At 33.0% G+C, this 18,854-nt stretch overlaps 1 protein-coding gene across 5 annotated transcripts in view; it reads right to left on the bottom strand.

Annotated features, from left to right (window-relative positions):
• Window positions 1–4,961: 4,961 nt before the first annotated feature.
• The window catches only part of PCDH9 (protocadherin 9), a 718,989-nt gene continuing 705,096 nt past the window's right edge, over window positions 4,962–18,854 (bottom strand). For all 5 annotated transcript variants that reach the window (XM_048934689.1, XM_048934692.1, XM_048934691.1 and 2 more), the window contains one exon: window positions 4,962–10,354. In XM_048934689.1, the coding sequence (XP_048790646.1) occupies window positions 9,981–10,354 (374 nt within the window). In that variant the 3' untranslated portion in view covers window positions 4,962–9,980. The remainder of the gene's footprint in view (window positions 10,355–18,854) is intronic.

Genomic DNA, 18,854 nt, shown 5'->3' with positions numbered 1-18,854 from the left:
CGTATATACGTGTATATAAATGTATATATTAAAAGTACTCAAAGGGTTATGATTTAGCTCTTGCCATTCTCCATCTCTTAGGAAAGGTTGAGAATGTGTCTATTCACTTGCATTTCAGGCTTGGATGTCGTGTTTTGAGGATAAGAGGCTAACTGATTAGAGCTAATGAACATCTCAATGAATCAGCATTTCTCTAAGTCAGTGGAGAAACTTGCTGGAAACACTGGAACTCTGAATGTGCACAAAGCCTACATCTGCAAACACTTAATAGGAAATTAAAACTCTTGGAAGTCACCTGCTAATTTTAGTACCCATAGGAAGATGTAGTGCTGATGTATCTATAGTTACATGCTATAATTTGGTGTAGATCATTCTAAGCTAAGATTAATGTTCCCTTTTACTATTCAGTGTAGAGTAATTGTCAGTTACACAGAAGGAATACTTGGGGGCATATGAGTTTAAGAATTCTATGACTTCTCTGACTGACATATCCTTTCATCCTTACTTGGTGTAATGACTGCTGACATGAACAGTGCTGTTTGGACTAATCTATCTCCCACTGAAATCAAAGGGAGTTTTTAAAACAGGGACCTTTGCAGAATAGATAACTTAAGGAACAAAAACTACAAAAAAAAAAAAAAAAAGCTACACAAAGTGTTACAAATTCCTCTATAGACAGAACTGCCAACTATTTATTTTGGCAAGATACCATCTTCACAACCTCTGGATCTTATCAGTTGTTGCCGATTATGAAAAAGTAAAAAAAAAATAAAAAAATAAAAAAATAAATGGGGTGGCAAATACAGGAGAAGAGCAGTGAATTCAGAATAGCTACTCTTTGTCCATGGGCCTATTATCATATTTATTCTTGCATTGAAATACAAGAAGTACTGGAGCGAATGACATCTTTATATGTTTAGTAGATTCAGCATCAACCAGTCCATAGTAAAGCCAGCCAGATTAATGGAAAATAGAGAGGTGTAATGGAAAATAGAATAGTGTTTTGGTAGCTGCATATCCTGAAAAATGCAATTTAATTTTCTTCTTTTTTGTTGTTTTGTTCTCATTTTTAAGCACTTCTTTTGTTTAGCAGTTGGTTGATGTATTGGTTCAAACACACCAACACATCAATGAGTGTTAAGCAGAATTTCAGTAATTTTGGAAATTTACAGACTGAGACCTCATTAAATCAGTACTGTCCCTTTTGAAATCATCCATGACTACTCCCAATGCTAATATAGTTGATTTAGTAATTATGCAATTGTTCAGGACCAAAGAATTACAGTCCATGACTGCAAGCCTGTTATAAACAGTAATCATGCATTTGATCTTCTAAAATTGCAGAGAAATTAAATTTCTTTGTACTCCCCACAAAATAACCACTTTTTGACAGAATGTATATTTATGTTAAATATTGCCTATAAGTTTACTGAGTCTTAGCCTTCAGCACGGTAATTGGGATATACACAGTGGGGCATCAAAAAAGACAAAAAATAAAAAAATAAAGAAGCAATATTAGCAATGTATTTGTCTTCAGTTATATGTTTTGCAAAGAAAAAATAATCTGAAAGTCTTGAACACATCTTTCTCCCATCCTTCCACATATTTATTTATTTACTTATTTATTGTATTGTTCTTGCTTTGTTTTTTAACAATTAGGTGCACATAATAGCTTCATTCTCATTCATCGTTTTGTTGATAGTTTTTCATGTTTTCCATATTAGTGATAAATTATTTAACATGGCAAAGGATCTAGAGACAGCTTTTAGCTACTAAGTTTAGAACAGGTTCTGCTCTCTGATTCCCTATGTAGCAGAGAACTAGTTTCTAATCTTGGGGATATTCTGGAAGTCTTAAAACAAAATTGTTTATTATTTAGAAACCTTGAGGTTATTTTAAAGGTTGCTCTCTTGTGCACCTAACACTAAGAAACCCAAGACTTATCTAAGATTGTATCCCACACCGGTCCATAGACTCATCATGTTGCAATCAGATTTCAGAATAAAGTTTAGAAAATAAAGTTTAGAACCATCAGGAAGTATAACTGTCCATTATGTCCTTCAGTGTGGTTCCTGAAGAAAAGAAGAAAACAAGCAGTGTGTTGTTGAATCAGTCAATATAAGAATGCAGTTCTGGCTAAATGTATAGACCTTTGTATATTTTGCTTTCACAACACAGTACAGGTTTGTGGGATTTTTTTTTTTTTTTTTTTTTTTTTGTGTGTGTGTGTGTATGTGGAAAAACAAAACAAAACAAAACAAAACAAAACAAAACAAAACAAAACAAAACAAAACCAATTATCTTTATGTGATTGCCTTTTTTTTTTTTTTTTTTTTTTCCCTGAGTACTTAACACCACATGGTAGACAGTAATTATGCATGATCTTTATCAATAATGTAGAAGTAACTACTTATTGAAGATAGCGTAAGTGTTCTAAGAGTACAAGATCATGAAGAAAAAAACCAAAACCTATGCCATTCCATGTGATAAATCATACAACTGGAAAAAGTTCTAAAAAATAAAAAAAATTAAAAAAAATCAAAAGTATATAAACTGTAAACAGAATCCATACTTACTCTTTCCAAAAGAAAACAAACTATAAAACAGTATTATTAAAAACACCAAGCAATAGCTATTAACCTGAAATTACTCTCTTTAAAAAATTTCTTTGTTCAATATTAAGAAGGATATAATAGGAGGTCTGCTCCAAATGTAATGCCTCCTACTTCATTATGTTGTCCCACAACATCAGGGGCAGATATCTGTAGTGTGGAAGTAGAGGCTGAACCTTTCCACCAATATTCCATTACATTTTGTTGCTATGTGGCAGATGGCAGCAGAGTGGCAGTCTAACAGAATGGCATCTCACATGGAAGTGAGTATGAAGCAAAGGTGTGTCACTGAATTCCTCCATGAGGAAAAAATTGTACCCACTGACTTTCATTTATGCTTTCTGAATGTCTATGGAGACCCAAGAGTGGATGTGAGCACAGTGAGGTGTTGGGTGATATATTAAAGGGGTGGTGAGAGACACGGTCACCTGTTGCAGATTTAAGCATGCTGTATGAAGGCTCTTGTTCATTGACAGTGAAAACAAATAGCTAATAGTAGTAAATATATTGAAAAATAGTTCTTTGTGGCTGAGAAGTTGCTCTACCAAATATGTTATTGTAGTCCTTGTATCTCTTGCAGCTTCATTGGAAACAAATAGAAGGCATCACTTTTACAGCTACCTTTGTACTCATTACACAATAATTAAACAGTGAAGTGCAATAGAAAAAAAAGTAAGTATTTTTCCCATTCATACAAAATTGGATTTTTATTTTCATGTGATTAAAATTCTTTAATGTCGCTTTGAATTAATTTAAATATCAGGTGAAAGCACAACTGTTTTCATAACCTATATCTTTCTGCATAGCATAGCACATGGAAATAAATATATTATTTTCTACTACATCTTTGTCAGTTATGATCTTTTCCATAAGAGGAGAGAGGTGAGAAAGATGGTAGAAGTGTCAGAGTAGTTAATCTGAAATATAATCAATTGTGTATTATCCTTTTTTGTTTGGTCGTCTTTGCAAATTGGTAACATGATTTTTTACTAATTTCAGTTTATGGATTGTTTGCAAGCTATCTGCAACTAATTTTTTTTTAACAATTTGATACTCATAATTCATTAGCCTTTGTTATTGAAATCAGTTGACGTTGTTTCTGGTCTTCATACACATTTGACAGGAAGATACATTTTTTAATGTATACATTTGAGCGATGTATGTACATACTGCATAAATTTAGAACTTCTTGAAAGAATGTGAATACAAAACCAAAATGTCCAGTGTGGTATACACTAGGAACCCTCAACTCCTTAGGTCCAGTATACCATTTTATGGTACTGCGGCACTTCTCCAGAAGACAACAATAACCTATCTGTGGAATACTGCATTGAGTGAAAAGGCAGAAGATGACTTTCGCCATGTGATATTAAGTGAAATTCTAGCTTTTTAAGTTAAAAATTCACATTTATTTTAATGTAGCTAAGAGTCACCAAAAACAACTCTCATTTTTGTCTATAAGAAATGTTTGAGTTCATTCTAGTTGGCTCTCTCTACAGTACAAAGATGGAAGTGGGCATTATCAGATTTCTCAATCATCTGTTAAATCAGCTATTTTATATTGTACTCTTTGACTCTACCCCTCCCCCAATTTAGGCTTATGCTATCTTTTCCTAAAGAGTGAAGAATGGATGTTCATTTATTGTAACTATAGTAAGCAATTACTACAGATTGTATTATACATTTATTTTAGAGCCGATTCAGAGTATAGATTTCATCCTAATTTCATTTGTGAGTAGAGGCAAACAGACACTTGAAAGTCATTGGGGCATTCAGAGTTACATGAGAAAATGTTATATTAGTTTTTCTTTTGACTTGGACTATGTGCAAGGAGAAAGTAAACACATAGAAAGACACATTCTTAAAACTCATATCACTAATAAATATTGTTATAGGTATATATTTAGACAAAAGAAGAAACAGTTATAATTCCCGTACAGTACTTACCCATTTAACATTATCACATGGTTGTACAAACAGGATTATAACAAGCAAAAGAAAGCACTTTATTTAATGAATAAATAATCAAAAGCATTGGTGAGGGTAGTCTTAAGAGTATGCTGTTCATACATTTTAAAGTACATCAAACAACAAAATCAATAATCCCAAAATTCCATTAAATAATACTGAGTAATTATGTGATTGATAATATTTAAGTATATATATAATCTATATATATATGTGTGTATATAATCATATCATTATGAATAATTAAGGTATCTATTTACATGCCATGCAATATTAGAATGTGTTGCAATACCTAGGCACAACAGGTGATGTAAAAATGGCTGTGGTAAAAAAAAAAAAAAAAAAAAAAAAAAAAAAAAAAAAAAAAGAAGTCATGGTGTTTAAGATAAGGGTCATTTATTTCTTTCAGTTCGTTCTTTTTCTAGTACACAATGAGAAATGGAGATCCTTTCTGGTAGTTAAAAGCATACTTTTGTTATAGGATAATTAAGTAGCAGTGTTAAAGCTGTAGGTAGAGAAATGAACTGTTGCAGTTAGAGAAAGCATTCATGCTTCAAAACTTAGCATATGGCATGCGTGTCTATGATATTATTCTCACTGTGGACGCTGTCTTGTCAAATGCTGAGCTTCTACAAAAGGGTGATTGGTGCTATGTTTTAGAGAAATTAACTGCACTAATTGTCTCAGAGAGCTGCACAGTATTTTGCAAGATAAGGATCCGTGCCTTTATCGGCACATAAATTCCATTAGTCTTCAATGAAGTGATGTGTCTACATGAAAAAAAAAAGCTTCTAATTCTGCATTTATTAACATTAATTTGAGTTTATGGATAAACTACAATGAGTTTTTTGAATTTGGAGATTACAAATTTGTTTCTTTTCAAGCATTTGCTAATCTACTGCATACTAAAGGATTTGCTATTTTTATTAGTCAATGTGGGCCAGATCCTGACATTTTTCTTCACAAGTGGTTCATGATAGCTTGAAAAGTCAGAACCTGTTCCTTTGCTTTATGACTTTGCTATGCCTAATTGGTTGAGAACAAAAAAATAAAATGAGATTAAAAAAAAAAAAAAGCTGTATAATAAGTATTACATTGAAGAAGCCAAACTGAAAAAAAAAAAAAAAGAAAGAAAAAAAAAAAGAGGTGCAGTGTTATGGGATAATTATATTTAATGGGTACGTTCACAAAAGTGACCAGCAGTGAAAGTTGAAAATCTAATATTAATATATTCTGAGCTTGACTTTCCACTAAATTTAACTGATTTACATCTCTGAGTGATATTGTATCATGTTTCCTACAGAGTAAAACATGATGCACAGCTCCAGAATTGGTTTTGAAAACTTTCTACACTGCAGAAAGGACAGGAAGCATATAAATTAAATAAAATTGAAGTTTTGAAATACAATTATGCCTAACTGTATTAAAGAAGAAATAACTTAGCATTTAGAGATGATGCTGTGAGTACGTAGTTGCTTTCACTATTTGAATTGGCACACGTGAGCACACATGCTCAAGAGAACTTTTACTGTTCATCTCACTCAGGGCAAGTCTACATGTCAGAAGGAAGATCTATCATCTGAATCAGGTAAATATTTTGTGGTCTCAGCAAGTTAGTCTTACCACAGTGTACTTGTTCTTCTGTCTGGACTGGATATAATAGCACTGCAGTGTTCCCATATAATTAAGAATACTTTTGTAACCCATTTTAGAGGTATCCCTAAACTTCTAAACTACTATTAGGCTTGTCTAATCTATGGTCAAGTCCTAATATTCTTTCTGATCATGATTCCTATTCATAACTTGCTAAAAGGTAATCACCACTGGATAAATAATGTGATCATTATCATTGTCTTCATATCCATTAAAATTGATGTCCTCCTTAATATAAGCACTTCTTAATTTTGCTCCATATACATTTTTGCCTTTCAAGACAATTGGTTGGGAAAGATGTTCTAAATAGTAAGAGTTTCACACAGAGATTAAGGATTAACTAAATCCATAACTTTCTATTTAGATAAAGAGCTTTGGTCAGCAACAATAAAAATAATGAAACTTTGAAAAAAAGTTTATCTTTTTAGTAGTCCTTTCAAATGTGTACATAAAATAATAACAATGATAAATAAATCTTCCTAGCTGAAGAAACAAAGCTAGAACTGGCATGAGAATGGCATCCATGTCATGCCAGCTTACCAATAATTTTAAGTTATGTTTCACTTCAAAGATATGTAGAAAACTTCAGTAAGGTTCAGCCAACTTCTAATTCTGTGGAGTGGGATTAGCTTTTTATTTTTAAAGTCTCTCATCTGGAATATCACTAAATTTCTATCAATATCTAACTTTGATTTACATATATATATTCTTATTTTTCTGTTTTATACAGCAGTACTAATATTCATGGTTGACCAAAAGGAATGAGTACATTCTGAATATAGGCTTAGAGCCAATTCCAGGCGCTGTGAAACCCCTTGGTTTAGAGATGGGATTGAGTCCTCATTGTTAGATGTATTTATTTCTTTATTTCTTGCATGTTTGTTTTGTTGTTTTAATATGATAAGTATATAAAAGTTAGTTGAGGCTTTAAGGATTTAGAACTATTTAAACAAAAACAAAAACAAAACAAGATGGGAAAGAAATTACCTGCAAGAAATTTTAATCATATTTATTTGTGCTCTTCCTACACAGGTTGAGGGCAGCAAAATAGTACTTTCTCCTTCTGTGGCATTATTAGCATCATTGTGAGATCTTATTTGTGAAGAAGGAAATTTCTGTCCTTCAGAGATTTGTTTTTCAAATATAATCTGTTTAAAAAGGCACTTAAAATAGTTGGTGTTATTTGAGTTTGCAAATATTTATGGTATTTCTAGTTTTAATACAGAACTTGATGCACCTCTACTTTGAAACTCAGCGTGTTCAAAAATAGGTTACTTTTACTGTTACTTCTTTTTCAAGATTGCTTGCCTTTTTTCCTCCACCACACTGCAACAAAAGTCATTATATAATCTTGCACACTTTCTTGTAAGAAAGTATTTGCTGTGTTTTCTCTGTTCTCAAAAGGAACACTGACCTGTGCTAAATGCTAACCTTTCCATAAGCTAGCTGTACAAAGACTTGTGAAAGAATGCTTATTACATGTATTTATGCATATCTAATTAATCTGGGCCAGATTATGTCATCTTTGTTCTGGGTAAGTAAAACTTTATGCTACTTAAATAATCCTTTTAAATAAACTCCTACTTACTAGAGGAACAACAGAATATGGCCCTCAGCATTTATCATTTGTGTATATTCCATTCTAATACATTTCTATGAGAACCAAATGGACCATGATATGCTTAAACAAAAACCTGGAAATTCAGAATGAAGCAAACAAATAACAAAAGAAACAAATTAACAGGAATCAAGTCCCTTAGGCATATGCCCAAGAACTAACACAACACAATCAGGAATTCAGAACATTTATTGCAAGAGCTCAATAACTAAATAATGTTGAACTGGCAAAGCAGTAACAAGGATAACTGGTTAGATATTTATTCTGTCAAAGTCATCAAACACCCCTCACAAACTGACATAAGTACTGCAATAAGCAATGCACCCCTAACCCATTTAATGCCGTTTATAATGTGGAAGAAGAAAATAATGTGAATTACTATGTACAAAAGAATAAAGAAGAAAAAAATAATGTGTTTGTGGTAAGAATAAAATCACCTTCAGGTTATTTAACTGTTATTTTAAGATTGATGTTTCACTGTGGCATAAGTAACTTCTTCTTTTTTATATTTTTCTGCAAGGACGTTTTTTAAACTTTTGCATGCTATTTATTTGTGTAAATAATCTGTCATGCTTTAACAAAAACAATCTAAGAATGTTTGGACTTGGATTTGCTTTGCGTGCAACTTAGATCTTATTAACATTAGTAGTCACTCTGCTGGTCTGACGGAGGTGACATGATACTGGTACCTGCCAGGCATTGACCAACTATGATAACAAACAATTAAACAGCAATAATTAGAGATTTAACCCTTTATTTCCCCCAACTAGCCTACCAGGAGAATGCTCTGTTACATCATGAAGGCACAACACATTAAATATTCTCTGGCTATGGTCTAAAAACGCTCGTGTTACTACAACATTAACGCAGATGAAGATCCACACAAATGCTGCTGTTTCAGCAATACAAACTGTCTTAAGTATAGACACACACTTGCCCAATTGGAAAAACATGATTATTGTATTTTCTTCCTTTATAATTTCCTTCATAAATTCCAGCTGAGATCAATGTCAGCTGCCACTCATTAAATTCCAGACTGCAGCTAACTTGATCAAGGATTCCATATTAGCAGCTTTCTCCCTTACTCACTGTATCAACAAGAATCTAAATACTCCTCTGCTCTGCAGTTTCCCTGTTTTATGAAACAGAATGGAAGTTAAAAAAAAAAAGTTGCAATTTTTTAAAGCCCTTACACATATCCTTTCTCTGCTTAATATTTGGAAACAAACAAACAAACAAACAAAAAAACTACCTTAATGCCTGCATCACTCGCTACTACTAGAAAGAAAAAAACATTTTTCTTCTTGCTCTCCTTTCTACCAGCAACCTTCTCTCTCACCTCATCAATCTTTTTTTTATTATTATTTTTATTTTTTTTTCTCCTTATAACACAAGTGTTTTGAGTTCCTTGGAACACTGTGTGTCAGACAGATTACTAACACAGAAACACCATCACTGAAAATGAAAGCAAAACAACAGGAAGCAAATGAAAGAAAGTAAAAAGCAACTCTGAAACACAGAAATATGCTACCGTATCTTTTCAGGTGAATGTTATAAGTACACAAATTTTGTAAGTAATAATTGTTTCTATTTACAAGTATTTGAACACTGATTGACTTATAAGTGTCCACTAGCATTAATAGCACAATAGGTTTAATGTTTACAGTTTCAGTTGTTTTGTTTGCTATATGTTCTCAAGTATAATGGTCCCAGCATAGATCAATGACAACAAAAGCACAATTTTCTAACTGGATATTCTTTTCAATCATTTCAATCCAATGAGCTTTCTCGCTCTCCCACTCTCAAAATGTATCTTCTGTTGTTCATAGCAGCAGTCCAGGGTCAAAAAAAAAAACAAAACACAACAAACCAAACAATAAAAGAATATTCTCAAACTGGAGAGATTGCTGCAGAGTTTAATCATGTCTATTTAACAAAACCACACAACTAGTAGGAACTCTTTCATCTTGCAGGACATCATATCTTCCACGGTGCTAACATAAAGATATGCATATCTCTGCTAGGCAAAGCATAGTTCTAGAGGTCTACTCAGTACATAAAGCTCTGACACACAAACAGTATTAGCAAGTCTAAGTAGGCTAAAGTCATTGGGCCAAAGTAACCGTTTCTTATAGCTGGTGCTCCTTTGGACTCTCAGCAGCTCCTGAGGCCTGTTTATAAGACTTCAAGTTGGCCAGAGGAATATCAGTCATGTGATTGCCAGTGTTGAAATGGCCTTCACTGGAACCATACTGCTTTCTATCACTGAACTGGTTTCTGTTGCTATCTTCTTTCCAGGTCCTGGTCAGTGTGTGTCCATTAACTAATTTGTCCTTCTTAACCCATTCTTTCTGAGATGCAAAGGTAGACATAGGAGACTTTGGCTGTTGGTATGGACCCAGGCTGGGAGGCATCCAACAATTATCTGAATGACCCAAAACCAGGCATTCTTGAGTACACATCTCTGTCGCTTCAGCTAATCCTCTTGGCCCAAGAGGCCCATCTGTAGTAGAAGAAGAAAAACAAACAAATAAAAATAACAACAAAACAGAAAGAAGAAAGAGAGAGAGAGAGGAGAAAAAATGACATATTAGATTTTGATATTTGACATAACACGTATACATGTACTTCCTGAGAAAATTTACAATGATTCTGAAAAAAATATTGCGTCTTTCACAAAACCTGTTATGTTCATGGTAAATCCTAGATACTTCTTCATTGTGTTGAAGTGATTGCTTTATAGCCCATGTACTCTGGACATGCAATCTCTACATATATGCATACACAGTTTTCAAAAGATGATTAAATTAGCCCTAAATTATCAGTCTTTGGTTCTACTCTGAATAAACTTAACTCTTCAGTCACACTGAGAATACAGAAGTAGGTAGGTGAAAACATCACTCTTGCAGATGCTGAGCGAGAATTTATACTCCTTGTAAAGGTCTATATTCTGGATGCGTGCTTTTGCTTTCATCTCACCTTATGCCTTTAATGCTTTGACAATTTAACAGTATGCTGTAATTTAAGAAACATCTTGCTGTCTGAAAATGTGTCTGCCAAAGGTATTATCTGAATGCCAGAAATTTCTATATTTCTACTATTGTACAAACATAGGTTAATACACAGCTTTAGACATATACCCAGTAAATAAAGCTCTGATATTCCCAAAAAGTAGGAGACAAGTTAAAGTTTTCAGGATTTACTGTGAAAACATGAAAATCTTGCAAAAGTTTCAAGTGTTGCAACAGAAAACAAAGTAAAAAAATGTAACTTTTCTGACCATTAACACACATCTCAGCAACCATAAAAATCAAGGGGTAAATGAAAAAGGAAGGTTATATAAATCTTGTTAATCATAAAGAGTTGTTCTCGTAACTATTTTAAGTCAGAAATGTGAGTGCACAGGAGACTGAAATTAAGATTAGTAATGTACTATGCATATTAAATATCTTCATCATCTTTGACACACCACTGAGGACACAGCTGGCCAGTTGAAGGCATCTTGCAGTCTAGCAGACAGGTAACCCATATCTTCAGTAGCACTAACTTTCTCTCTGTCATACTGTATTCCTAACTGACTGAACTTGTTCATCTAATCAGATTGGATTTTTGAGGAACGACAAGATAGTAGAAAATGTAGAGAAACTACTTCATGTGTCTTTGTGAGATATTTCTCACTATTTGAAATATATTTTTCCAAATGTGCTGCAATTTTGAGCAAGAGTTTTAAAACACCCTTTCTCAACTCCAGAGTAAATCAGCTAGCTAATTTTGTAGACATTTGAAGAGCTAGAGACATTTTTCCTTGATTAAAAAGCCCAGTAACATGAAACAAATTATAGATTGATTTTTGAGAAAGAATTTTAGAGGGGAGAAAGGAAAAGTGAAGTTACAAAGCATCTTGAAAAGTGGTATAAATCAAGAAAAATGCCAGTGATGTACCAGCAAAAAGCAATTGTTTATAACAATAGAATTGAGATGCAAAATAAGTGAGGGCACTAACAAAGATTTCTGCATTACAATGGTGAAGAATATTTCATTCTCTTGTACACTATGCATGTACAATAAGTTACCCACAATAACAAGTCCCTTCCTGAGCACTCGACTTATCTCAATTAATTTCATAATTGCTATTTTTTCTGTTTTTGTTTTTGTTTTTTGTTTTTTGTTTTTTTTTTTTTTTTTTTTTTTAAGTTGCCACATAGCAATGTATTGTAGTCAGTTCCGCAGATTATTATTTTTTGATTGGTGTAGGTGACAAATGACAGCTGTGGGTAGAGAGATCTTCCACTGTCATTAGAGGGCTAGGAACTCCAGGGCAGCCCCAGTGCTATTCTTTTAGCTGTATTGGAACAGTTACTCAAAAAGCCATGAGGTTTGGTGCAAGTCTGAACACTCTTCTACTTGTGCCTGGACGTAAAAGTCTGTGAATGAAATGCCTGCCTAGACTTGGGGAAGAGGTTTGGGTTTCTACTCAAGTGAGTGTGTATATTTTCAAGTACTCTGTTTCATGCTTTCTGTTCTGTAAAATACAGGGAAAATTTACTTGCCTCATTAAAATATTGTGAAGTTGAAGTTCACAAAATGCAAAGCATCATCTCTTACGTTATTAAAAATATTTATTTAACTACTTTTGTTTTATGACATGGCACAAGGAAAGTAAATCCATATTGTTGGTTTTGTTTGCTTGTTTGTTTTCTTTTGTTTTTTTAAGAGAAGATTTTTTTTTAAAGTAATAACGTTGCTGTTGAGCTGCTACTCATGACTGCGCTTACTGGTTCTGGAGGAGGGAGCTTCATTCATAATGCCTGCAGTGCTCTTTGCAACTCATTTCCAGTTAAGCCTTTTAGATACAAAAACCCAATGTTTTTGTAACTATCACTGATAATAGTGGGAATGATGACAAGTTAGAGGACTTTAAAAATGTCCTACTGTGAGACTCTTAAAGAAGACTGAAAATAAATTTTGAGAAGAAAAAAAAGGACCTCACTTACAAATATATATATATATATATATACATTTAACAATATGGTTTTCTTCAGATTTTTTGTAATTATATTCTCAACTATAAAAGGTTTATTTTTTTCTAAGACTCTCATTCAGGTTGTTATTCAATAGCATAAAGCAAAATGATCATGAAGCACATGATAGAAGAGAAATCTTCCATTTCCATGGGTAGCTTCTGAAGAGTTGGCTGCTTTATATTGTGAAGCAGAATTTTCATATAATAATAATAATCTTTCTCCTCCACCACAGATGAATAGTAGCTTTTACTCAATTTTCTGAAGTTGTTTCATTACTACATACAAAGACCCCACTTAAAAACCTGTTCTTGCTCCTTTAAATTTATAATTGTATTAATTTGCTTTCATAAAAATGTCGCTGAATTTTCTGTATCAAGTTTTGTCCACAGTGAAGTACTTTCTTGATATGTTTTTTTCAAAGTATTTGTTCTCTGAACAATTCATAATACATAAGGCTGATTATCAGTCTTGGCTACTTGAATACATAATGACACAAATGCTGATAAAACTGTACAAGCCATCTGTCTCTGCAGTTCATTGTTTTGAAAGCAAACACAAAAATGCATAACAAATACTCCTTTAAATTGTCTTTGTAAATATTTATATTGGGTCTTACCCCAAAATGCTTTTTTGTTATTATTTTATTCTTTTAATAGCTGACAAGAAGGTGCATGACTTGTGTCCTCATAAGCAGACAGGTGTAAGAAGAAAAATAATGTATGCCACTAAATAGCTAGTCATACCCTAATGGTGTGGTCTTTTATCACTTTTTATTGTACCCTGAAGCTAAACTGTTATTTCATTGATTAACTTACTGCTGCAATTAGCGAGTAGCTTCTGGTGTGTTGACCACCTGCTTTTCAACCTGCTTCTTTAAAACACTCTTGCTTAAAGCCAGAAAATTCTTTCTTTAGTGCTAAAGAGTCAAGACAATGAGTTCAAATCAGTGAGGCTTTGTGTTCTCAACATAAATAAGAATAAAATAAAATAATAGTGCTCTTTGCCTGGGGGCACTGACATTAAGTACAGTGTATTCAAACATGGCCACAGCTGTGTTGCAGACTATCATATTTATTTAACTTTTCATATTACCTCTTAAACAGAAAAGAACAACAGACACAACATTTTCAGCTCTATTTAAGCTCAAATACAGAAAGCTTTTTTAAAGCTTTCAAGGGTTACTTAATAATCTTTTCTGAGACCATATGAGTTTTACGGCCTTTCCTATATAAATTGGAATTGAGATGACATTATTACATTTCTTGGATGTTTTATAATTACTGTGTATAATAAATACAAAAATTGCAAATCAGTTTATAATAAAAAAATATACTTTTGATTTTTTTTTTCCCTCTTGGATATCAGTGAAATGAATGAGAGCCTGTTCTTATAATCTGAGAAAAAGAAAGAAAGAAAAGAAAAATCCAAGACTGAAAAGTCACATACATGTTATGCTACTTGTGTTCTCTAGATATTGCTTATTAGCAGAAAGATTCTTCAGTGATTACAACCAAAATATATTTTCAGTAGCTTATTACATGCCTATTCCACCTGAAAGAGTCAATACTGTTAAAACAATACTGTTAAAATAATCAATGTCATGGCCCCAAACCACCTTGTTCCAAGGTCCCTGTGTCCACTGCTGCTGCATTTTTTTTAATAGAATTATCACCAGCACCTTGTAACCTGTTGCTTCTGTCTCTCCTTGTTGATGTTCCACGTTCTGTACTCAAGAGCAGATCAAGCCCGGAATAGTTATTTTTTTCTGTTTTGTCCTAGCTTATTTTTCATTATTGCTACCAAATAATACCATAAGGTTAGCCTGTATCTTGATTATTTACCAAAGATAAGCTGTTAGTATCATTAGCTACTTAGAATCATTAACAACAAGAGGGACAGTCAACTGAGGAGAGAGGGTTTGTGCAAGGTACTGCTCAGAATACAGAAATCCCACAAACTATTTTCTTAGTAAAGCAATTTCTTACCAGACAGGAAAGCCAGACAAAAAAAAAAAAAAAAAAAAAAAAAAAAAGATTTTCTACACAATTTTGTGAAATACTAAAGTGATATAAATAGTTTCCACTAAACTCTAGGTGGCTAAGATTCAAAGTACAATTCCAAAAACTATGCGTGATGACTTCTTTGGCTCCATCAATTTTGGAATGCAAGATTATTCAAGCACTTGAAATTCTGCTTCTGCACAGAACTGCCTCAGTCTTCTGATGACTGAAATGCTTCATGCCTAAATTGAATCAGGATTATGAAAGTAAATGTTCCCCTTCCTTCATACCTTGAATTTCTCAATGCAATTGGCATTTTAAGAGTACAACTAACATATATACGCCAAGAGGTTCTAGTTTTGAATGATTGCAATGGGCTGTTTTTAGATAGATAGATTCAGATTCATTTCTCCCACAGACCAAAATTATCTTCAGTCTTGCTAAAAAAATTATTTGTTATGCATTGACATACATGTATAAACGCATATATGTTTTCCCACATTATGTATTCAAGAAGTAGGAGCAATTGTAGAGATGCACTGCCAACCAGAGCTGGACAAAGTGCAAACGATGTGGACTGAAGTCCCAAGTTACAAGAGGAAGTTTACTTCTGAAAATATTCAGTTCCTTGAAGCACATGACAATTAGAGACATTAAAATGAGACATTAAAGAGACAGAAAATAAACAGCAGCTACTGGCACAATTAGGGAGACTGGGAGACATGTTATAATATGAAATCTCTTCTTCCCCCTGCTCAAGTGTGACAAGCACATAATAACACCACAATCTGTGGCAACACTGGATAGGACTGCTACCACTGTTTCAGACATGGCCTATTTAGCAATAATAATAATTATCAACTATTTTTAGACAAAGCCTAATGTGCTTGGGATGGGTTGGCGGTTGGACTAGATGATCTCAGTGGTCTCTTCCAACCTCAGTGATTCTATGATTCTATGATTCTAACTAGTGTACCATACAGACCACATGTTGAAGCACAGGCAGCCTGGACAAATTTCTCAGTTCCTTGCATTGTCTAGGGCAAGACAATTTTCTAGAAATTATACCTTCCAAATATTTGAATTTGTTTTACAATGTTTCAGGGACTACAGCATATGTTTTCCTAGACCTTGGAAAGAATTTTGTGGCTCGTTTCTGCAGATATGAACTAAAAACCTCCTTTACTGTAAAACTAGATGCTGGTGCCAGAAGGCTATTTGCATGTTGCTATGCCTAAGCAAATACACTTAAAGAAAGTATATAAAGAATTTTAATAGCATTTTGTAGTTTAGAGTTTTCAGTAATCCCATGAAGTCCTCCAAAACAACTTGTCTAGAAATTGAAGGTTTATTCTACTATTAAACCTCTCTGCTCTTACGATCTAAAAACCCTTGAAATCAGCTCAGCTGAATATTACTACTGTTTTATTTCTAGTTGTTTTATACAGAAATTATTTAATAATGAATTTATTTGGGTCTTAGAGCTTTGAGATATTTCAGAGAAAGAAAGTACTTCTTTATAGCCTAGTGGTTGCTCATTTTGGTTGCTTCCAGTCACAGATTTAACCAAATTCTAGTACTCAGTTGTCTGTAAAAGATGGCATGCAGTCCATTTCCTAACTGTATTGCACAGACTTCAGTGTATACCTTATCTCACTGTAGAGCTTGCAACATACTATGAATCAAGCTTGATTAGCAATGTCTAGTTTTTACGAACAGATGAAAAGACAAATATTGTATTTAGGACCATTCTGTAGGCAAGCCACAGCACTGAGACACTGTCCATGCAATCAAGAGAGTAAGAAGCTGCCATAGCAGCTGTTCAAATCAGCTATGGTCAGGTATAGTGCAGTTTGCTACTCTGTGAACAGCTCGAACCTTCAGTTCTCTTCACTGATTATAAAAACCTATCTGTGCTATTTATCGTAGACCTATTTGATACCTTTTTTTTTCAATATTTAACTGGGTGAAACCTTATACCTTGTATTAATAAAAATTAAAAAAAATTAAAAAGTAGCCTCACTAGATAATCTAGAGGTACTTTCTGTTTCTAACGAGGGATATACCAGCAAATACAAATATAAAATTGTATTCTATATAAATTTTCACAGACAAACAAAGCCAAATGTATCACGGCTTTTAGAAATACAGAAGATGCAAACTAATATCTGGCTTCTTTTTCTTGTTTAGTGCATTCTGTCATTAAAAACAAGCAACAAAATAAACAGACCACAGACTACACAATGTATTCCCAACTTCAATCAGTTCAAGTTCAGTAACCTTCTTGGGTAAGAGGAAGGAACAAAAAAACACTACCTTCCCCACCAAATTATCTATCTATCTATCTATCTATCTATCTATCTATCTATCTATCTATCTATCTATCTATCTATCTACCTACCTATCTACCTATCTACCTACCTATCTACCTATCTACCTATCTACCTATCTACCTATCTATCTACCTATCTAAGTTTTGTTAGAAAATAAATAAAGAGTAAATATTTTACACATATAAATACACACCTAATACAGATCCCACTCTTTAATCACAAATGAAAAGTCAACATTTGAAAATGGAGAGAAACCAAATACAGTAGCACATTAGCAACCAAGCCAGCAGATTCTCCCCAAGAGGCTATTGTTCTTTGGATAGCTTTTATGACACACAGAGAGCAGACAGCATATCTTTATATATTTGAATTCCATGCCTTCACCATGGCATGGAATTCATCCATCTTCTCATCTCTGGAGATACTGCCATGAAGAATGCTATCTCATTCTATTTCCTCAAAATTACCTTTTTTTTTTTTTTTTTTTTTTTTTTTTCACTGCTATACCTTTCATTTTAGCAGGGCCATCTAATAAATCCAGATTCAGATGAACTTCCTAAACTTGACTGGATTACTTAATGAGACCAAAGCACAGTCACTGTTCACATATTTGGGCTAATACTCATTTTCAGCATGAAATATTTTTTCCTTGTGTAGCTCTTTATTGTGTTGTTTAAATATATTCAGATATGAATGGTGAAAGTAAAATATTTGTACAGCTTCCCATGGTCATAATCATTTACCACCTTTTTTTTTCTTTAAAACCTAAATATTTATGGCATTTGATCAAAACATTTCATTGGATTGATTTACAGGTAACCTGGTGAGACAGCAATATTTCTGACATGGTCACATTTTTTGATCTATTAATATGCCACAAACATGAATCTGCTGTCAATCAAAACCAACTTGAGTCTCAATTTGAAAGATTCTGTCTACTTTTTATCATAAAATCAAATTCTGGTGAATAATTTCTCTATATTGAATATGAAAAGGCAGTATTCAATGCTTAAAAAGATATCTGATATGAGAAAGGTTAGCAGAATGTGTTTATTGGCAGAAGCTATTGTCAGCAAGATAGCTGAATAATATTGACTACTGCATGGTGTTATAAGCTTTCTAAGCAGCTACATTGCACTTGACCATTAGCTCATGAAGGAAAAGTAAAACAAGTCAACTTGCATCTAATTTGAATGTTATAATTTTTAAATGAAGTCTAAATGAAAGGGGTGTTTTTCCTGATCACTGTCTGTTCTCCAGTAGAAGTTTGATCTTCTGAGGTGATAAATACTAATCATGTCTTCAGAGCAGGCATGGTGTGTGGCATTTTTATTTGAGTATATCCATTGGCTATACTAATCAATAACTGAATTAAAATACATCATGCATGTATGGATTATGAAATATGACATATGTTCAAATATTGATATATTTATGTATTTTATTTGTATGTACATTATGTAAATTTTCAATATTTTTACTTTTATACATTATATACTTATGTATCCTATATGTTTGCCTATCTAATTCCTTTATCTTCATTTTAATAAAAATTAATTTAGCAAGAAAGAATAAACAGTGTGCAGCATACTCATAGAATTAATTATAGAAAGGCTTAATCTGAAAAGGACCTTTAAAGACTAACT

This window comes from Lagopus muta, chromosome 1 (assembly GCF_023343835.1).
Source record: "Lagopus muta isolate bLagMut1 chromosome 1, bLagMut1 primary, whole genome shotgun sequence".
NCBI classification, from domain to species: Eukaryota; Metazoa; Chordata; class Aves; order Galliformes; family Phasianidae; genus Lagopus; species Lagopus muta.
Note: the sequence above shows the minus strand (reverse complement) of the source record. Positions and strands in the feature narration are given on the sequence as shown.